The 7501-nt window shown below is 38.5% G+C and overlaps 1 protein-coding gene across 1 annotated transcript; it reads left to right on the top strand.

Moving 5' to 3' along the window:
* The first annotated feature begins 384 nt into the window (after window positions 1-384).
* CXCL13 (C-X-C motif chemokine ligand 13) lies at window positions 385-6669 on the top strand. The gene is made up of 4 exons (XM_008693261.2): window positions 385-481; window positions 2052-2184; window positions 5143-5223; window positions 5940-6669. The coding sequence occupies exons 1-4, from the start codon at window positions 418-420 to the stop codon at window positions 5992-5994; spliced, it is 333 nt and encodes a 110-aa protein (XP_008691483.1). The 5' UTR covers window positions 385-417; the 3' UTR covers window positions 5995-6669.
* Window positions 6670-7501: the final 832 nt, after the last annotated feature.

Raw genomic sequence — 7501 nt, 5'->3', positions numbered from 1 at the left:
CATGTATTCAAATGTCATTGAGAAGGCCTGCTGACCCTTTCCTGAGAGAAGCAATCAAAGCCACGACCACAGAGAGTGATTCTAAAGAGAGTGCTGTGGAACTGCCAGTCTGATGTCTTTTCCCTTTCTCCCCACCCCCAAATTTCTGCAGCATCCCTACCATTTATAGTCTACATTTTCAAGACTATTTCATTATACTTATAGTGCTCTGAAGCCAATTCATAAAATTTGCAAGGGGAGTTCAAAAAAAAGCAAGCTCAGCAGTATTTGGGGACTTTTAAAAATGATGACACAGCTGACCTATTGGAGACAAAGGCAGTGGGAGGGCCCTCACTGGCATAAATAAATAGGAGTCTCTGTGCTCAGAACCCACAGTTTAGACCCAGAGCTGAAGTCTGAACTCCACCTTGAGGCAGAATGAGGTTCACCCTGGGATCTCTGCTGCTCATACTGCTGGTCTGCAGCCTCCCCCCTGTCCATGGTGAGAACTTTCACATACCTTATCATTGTGCTTTGTGCAGAAATAGTCTTCGCCATTCCTTTCTTTCTTTTTTGTTTTAATTAGAAAATGGGGAGCAATATGACTGTGGGGGGGGGACTACTCAACTGTTCCTAGATTTCTAAAAGTAAGGTGCTTAGAGATTTAACTCTTAGAAGCTAGAAGCATGTATGTTGTTAAGATTCTTATCCATAGATGGAGACATTGAAGTCCAGCGTCCGTGTGACTTATACTTGGCTTGTCTATTCCTGGTCTTTTTCAGATTCAGTTCTGCTGTAACTAATTCTCCCCGTGTGTATCTTCTTTGCTCTGCCTTTCAATGCTATCCCTTCTGACTAAACTCTTTATAGGGTTTAAAGATAATTGACCTCAACAGATTGGTCTCCTGCAGGGAATGTTTGGCTCGATTCTATATGGCTAGCTCTGACATGAGCCGTTGTAAACACGACACGGGTACTTAGGTACGTGCTTTCTGCAAACGAGCAGACTTCCAAGTCCAAATGGGGTGACTATGTTTGTGTAAATAGGTAAATATGCAGTTGAAGTTGTAAATTTTTATACAGCTGCAGAAATCCGAAGCATATGCAGAATGATATACTCTGCTCAGGTATAAAAGACAAATTTTTGTTCTTAAAGTGCAAGGAATTGTTTTTCAATTTTTATTTTGCTTCACATGCTATTTTTATTCTTCAAGACCTTTATCTCTTTCTTCCTCCATAAAGTTTTCCCATTGCCCTGGCAAAGTCCTCTGTTCCCATCGTGCAGTTTGGATCTTGGGTGTGAAATACAACATTCCGTGACATTTTAGTCTTTGTTCATTGGTTTCCTTCACCAAATTGTAAATGCCTTGAGAGCCAGGTCCTTTTTATTTGCCAATACATGTCAAGCATGGTGTAGGCGTTGGGTTTAAAGGGGGTAGAATTCATTAAAATACATGAGATAGATTACTCATAAAAGTACTTAGTACTAATCACCAGTGTTGTTGAATAAAAATAGTCTGGAATCTTTATTATTGGCCTTTGGTTGGTAATGACTTGCAGCTGATACGGTGGACCAGCATGTTACACAAAAACAAAAAATCTCTTCTGCGGTATTTCCTTGGAGAGACAAGGGAAGGGGTGGTTCAAGTGTGATAAGAGCGAGAACTCTGTTACAGCGTAGTATTGCTCAGGGGACACTGTAAGGAATTCGTATCTTCGGTTTTTATGTGTTTGGAGGGAAGATCAGTTGACTTGACACTATATTAATTATAACTGAGTTGTAAGTCCCCAGAGTGGTGGCCTTCAAATTTTATTATATAGACAGTCGCCTGAGCACCAATATAACACCATCACGAATTTCAAAAGGTGTTGTGTTTTTCGAAAGCTGATTTTATTTTTCAGGTTTTGGTAGAAAATGTTTAAAAATAAGCCAAGACAAGCAGAAATACACCAACTCAAAGCGCCGACTTGAAATTTTTAAATCTTCAAATGCGCCGCTTGAAAGATTCGTCATTAAATTCAAGTTCTGCGTTGTATGCCGAGGGGATTAAAATAACTGATTGTGTTTACAGGTGTTCTGGAGGCCTACAATACCAACTTAAAGTGCAAATGCATCCAAGAGGCCTCAGTCATTATCCCGATGCACCACATCGACAAGCTTCAGGTCTTCCCCCCTGGGAATGGGTGCCCGAACAAAGAAATCATGTAAGTTGCAGGAGAAATGCTTATGTGATGCTTTTCTTCCCTCGAGAATCAGATCCAACGTTGCCACATAGTATCTTTTCAGTATTGTTCAGGTATGCAACATAGAATTCTTACTCAAGAATCTCAAAGTGATTTACTTTGAGAATTGCTAACAATTCTCAAGCTAATAATGAGACTCCGTAATATTTATTAAATACCTGTTTTGCAGTGGCCCTGAGGTAAGCGCTTTCCACACTTCACTCATCTTACTCCTTTAACAGCCCTATTAAGTTACCTTAGTGTCTATATCACTCCTCTACAGAGGCAGAAACTGACGCTTGGGGAGGTTAATGAACTGCCCTGAGGCATACCACTAGAAATCGACAGAACCAGGACTCCACCCAGGTGTTCCCCCACCCAGCCTCTTCTCTCCTCCGCCAAATTCAAATTGCCAGCAGAAGCAGACACTTTGCTCCCCAGAAGTTAAAGAGCAAGAAAATAAGTATTCACAACAGTCCTTGGTCCGAACATCTGTTTTACGGAACTGTCCTTTAGCTTTAAGATCAACTTTGATTGTAGAGTTAGGCTAAGGGGACAGTAGTGGCTGCAAGAAATTCAATAGGTATCTTCTTTTACTGAAATGTTGTATCTATTTTTTTATTATGTTATGTTAGTTACCACACAGTACTTCATTAGTTTTTGATGTAGTGAGTGACCCTTCCTTTTCAGTGCTTTCAGAGAAATCTGTTCACACTTCTATCATAGCATTTTTCATGGTACATCAAATGAGAATTTACACATTGCATATAAAGCTCATAGTACAGTGTCTGGCACAGTAATAAATGTAATAAATGTTCAGTAAATATTAGCTGTGATTATAGCATCACTATGTTGGAACAATCAGGTTTGTGGTGCTCGCTCTCCCTCTCTCTCTCTCTCTCTCTCTCCCACTTCCACCAGAAGATAAGTTCTTTATACACAGGAATCAGATTTATTTGTTTCTCTCCTCCCCAGTGCTCTATCCTTTCCCTGGCATAGAACAGAGGTACAACCAATGCTGGATTGTTACACTTAATATTTTAAATAGCGCCTACAGATCTTTTGTGTATAACTACTTGGAAAATTGATTTCTCCTTCTTCACTCTGTCTTTATGAACCAAGCCCCCGCAATACCTTGAAGTATGAGGTATAGCATCTTTCTCAGGGCATCCCTGAGTTCATTTTCATTAGCTACCCTTCCCTTGGACTTCTTTAGACTGTTGATGTGTTTGTAAGCAGCTGTTTTTTGTTTGTCCCATTTTGCTATGTGCTTTGGGTCTCTCGCCCTAGTTGGATTCAACTTGTAAAAAAAAAATATATGGGATATTAAAAATATGTATGAAATCTTTTCATTAAAAAAGCATTATGCTTTCCCTAATGTCTTCACCAATGAAGGTTCTAACTAAACCACAATTATTGTCCTCAAACTCAGAGATGTCAGTGAGCACTGGGTGTTATACACAACTGATGAATTGTTGAACACTACACCTGAAACTAATGATGTACTCCATGTTGGCCGATTGAATTAAAAAACAAACAAACAAACAAACCTCAAGATGCCAAGTCTAGCCATGACCTATTTGGGAGCAGTTCCTCTAGCTATGTAGAAAACTGAGACTCTCTCTCTCTTTCTTCTTAAATTACATTTCCTCTACTGTGAGTCATCTCTCACCTCTCAACCTGAGGAAGTAATGTATCCTAATTTTCTCTTTGTTAACTTCAATCATTTTGAAGTGACAAGAATTTGATTTTATATCTTCTCCCCAAATTTCTGTGTTTCTGAATTTTAATCAGATATAGAAAAAAAAGCTGGAAATTATGAGAAACTCATAGCAATCAGGATAAAAACACTGTGAGTCCAGATGGTCAGAAATTTATTTTCCATCATGAACTCCGAAACAGAACTGGAAGGTTCTGCCCAAGAACGCAACAATGCTATGACCTCTGACCTCTCTAAGATTCATTTAAAGGGTAGAGTTTCAAAGCTAGATGGATGGATCCTTGCTGTTATTTCATAACTAAGGTAAATGTCAAGAAATTGTTTTGTTCAACATCCACCCCAATAGAGAGTTGAGTGTCCCAGTTTGCTATCACCTGGGAGACCTCACATCCTCCACTGCAGGTAAAATATTTGACGCTGTGTCCAGCACTTGATAACCATTCGGATCCTGCCCGTGTAGAGTGGTGGCTATCTGGAGATGGATAATTTCATCTGGGTGCTGCCCTACTGCTGCATTTGCTGGGCAGTCTTGGGCAAGTCATTAAACTCTCTACACCTCAAGTTCCTTATGTGAATGTGAGGAAATAATAGTTCTCTAGCATAGGATCTGTGTGAGATCGAGCAAATTCATGCCACCTGCTGAGCACAGTGACTCATACATTGTAAGTGCTTGATCAATATTAGCTAGGAATTATCATGGCTGCTTTTGTTGTCGTCGAATCTCTTAGAGCAGTGAAAGCCTCACTAACTAGAGGTTCAACAAAATGCAGATGTCACTCTCCCACATTAAATTTCATTGAACTTTTTTCAAATAAAATTTCCTCAAGAGAGTGGTTTCTAGAGTTTACTCATTCTCCCAAGCTCAATAGACAAACACATTTTAAAGATGTTGTGATACAGATTTCTAAGGGAGCCAATCTTGGAGTCAGCTATTTGGTCCACCTCCAATTCATGGGAAGACTGTCAGCAAAGTATTAACCCCTGACACTTGAGATTCTAGAAACTTCATCTGCAGCTCCACGGGCTCACATACGACTGTTCTGCAAAGGCTTTCCTTGCTCCTCAGAACTCATACTACAAGTCACCTACTTCAGATCCTAAACTGCCCACTTCCAATTTTACTTCATCCAGGAATATTTTTATACTCAAGTTCCCTAAGTGCAGTATTGATGAAAATGTAACACTGTTTTTTTTTTAATTTTTGTTTCTTTTCCCCCCAGAATTTGGAAGAAGAATAAGTCAGTTGTATGCTTGAACCCTCACTTCAAATGGACACAAAAATTAGTAAAAATATTACAGAGGTAAGTCTGGCATTCCAAGGGTTTCCAGATTCCAATTAGTACTGAAGGGTTTCCTTTTGATGGGCAGTCAAAATGGAGACCATTTTAAATTTATGAGACATTCCAAAGACAAATACCCATTCTTCACTGTCTCTTTTCAAATGAGTAAGGGTGACTGATTTCAATAGCTCAATAAATTAAATTGGAAGCCAATATGTACAATATTCCTTGTTTGACATCTTTAAGGGAAAGCCGGTTTCTAGTAAGCTTTCTCTATGGAATATTACTCAGCCATCAGAAAGGATGAATACCCACCATTTGCATTGACATGGATGGAACTGGAGGAGATTGTGCTAAGTGAAATAAGTCAAGCAGAGAAAGACAATTATCATATGGTTTCACTTATATGTGGAACATAAGGAATAGCATGGAGGACATCAGGAGAAGGAACAAAAAAATGAAGGGGGGGGAATCAGAGAGGGAGATGAACCATGAGAGACTATGGACTCCAGGAAACAAACTGAGGGTTTCAGAGGAGAAGGGGGTGGGAGGATGGGTTAGCATGGTGATGGGTATTAAGGAGCTCACGCATTGCAATGAGCACTGGGTGTTATACGCAAACAATGAACCATGGAACACTACATCAAAAACTAATGAAGTACTGTATGGTAACTAATATGACATAATAAAAAAAATATAAAAAATAAACACGACTCTTGTTTTTCTTTTTATTACAGAAAAAATGCTCCTTCAACTCGGCCAGCTCCAGTGGTTAAGAAAAGGATCAAGTGATGCCAATATCCCCACTAAGGACACCTGTATTCTCCCCAAACCGGCTCTGAGTTTTAGTTTTGTATTTGGATGAATCTTTCCAAGAAAAAGAACTTCCCCATATTAGCAAGCATGAAAATATATGTAAAAATATCCCTAGAGCAGCTGATGGGGCCAAGTTGGGCTTTTTGAAAAATATGGTACCCTATATACTTGGGCTGTGCACTCTCATTCATCACAGAGGAAAGTTTCTTTGAGGATAATTACTTAGTAATAAATCACATAAGTTTCTTTTAATAGTATGCCTATTGCTTAGTGCTAAATTTTTTTCTAGAAAATAAGGGAACAAGAATTTAAACCTCAAATCTGAACATGTGGCTTGAGTTAAGAAGGAAATGATGGAATTCATTTCAATCATTTTACACTGTAAGAAAAGCAGTCTTCCATAAGAGACTTGAAACCTGCCTGGGAAACCCATGGAATTTTATGAGACAGAGGGCTCTCATAGTTGGTATCTTCCGTTTAAAAGCTCAGTATTGAGAGAAATGGGGTCCTACTTCTAAGAGTTCTTTTATGAGATTTACTGTCATATACAAAAACTAGTAACATTCAACGATCCCTAGACTTAAATTCATAGAATATTCAGGAAAAGCATTTAAGCTGATGTTCAGATGTACTCTTTTATACATTTGCTTTGACGAACATTTTTTACTCACATCTTTTGCACAGACTTTTTTTTTCTTGGTCTCTGGTACCTGATTCTTTAATGCTTCTTATTAATCTAATGCTATTCAATAAACTTGAGTAAACGTTTTACTTAATTATGAGCAACTCATTCTTACCAGAGCATTTGCTCAAATGTAGACATTCTCTGACTCATCACAATGAAAAGTAGGATTTCATCATATTAATTTCTATTTGCATGATACTTGCCTTTTACAGAAGATCTAAATTATGTGGCAATGGGTGAGTGAATTTATTCCTGATATTAACACAGTGAGAAAATGCTTGACTATGAGAGTCTCTTTTCCTTGATATTTCCTCCAGAAATTTCCAAACTCTTACCAAAACCTATTTTCACTGTCTCATTATATTGATTCTTAAAATCTCCAATGTTTCCTTTAACAAAGTTTTACACTGGGTTGGACAAACAGAAGAAGATCCTTAAACCCCCATCCTCTCCTTCCCTGGATGCAACCTGGCTCTCCTGGGCTGAGCTCCACTGTCCTAGCGTCCCTCATTCCTCTTGCCACTTTAGGGGACCCACTTCAGCATGTCCAGGTTTGAAGCTATATCTGGCTCTTGATTTCGTTTGCTCTTTTTGTTTTTTTATTTATTTTTATTAAATAGATTTCTTGGATGGAAGTAAAGAACCTATTCATCCTACATTTTCTGTTGTCTACAATTCAGTGTTTCTTTCTTTAACACACACACAAAGGATTATAAAATGCCATCAAAATCCAGTATTCTAGCATTTTTCAGATTTCTACTTTTAGAGGTCAGGAATCATATCACTCTTAAGTTTTAT

This window comes from Ursus maritimus, unplaced genomic scaffold, assembly GCF_017311325.1.
Source record: "Ursus maritimus isolate PB19 unplaced genomic scaffold, ASM1731132v1 scaffold_8, whole genome shotgun sequence".
Classification (NCBI taxonomy): Eukaryota; Metazoa; Chordata; class Mammalia; order Carnivora; family Ursidae; genus Ursus; species Ursus maritimus.
This window is presented reverse-complemented; position numbering and strand designations above follow the sequence as displayed.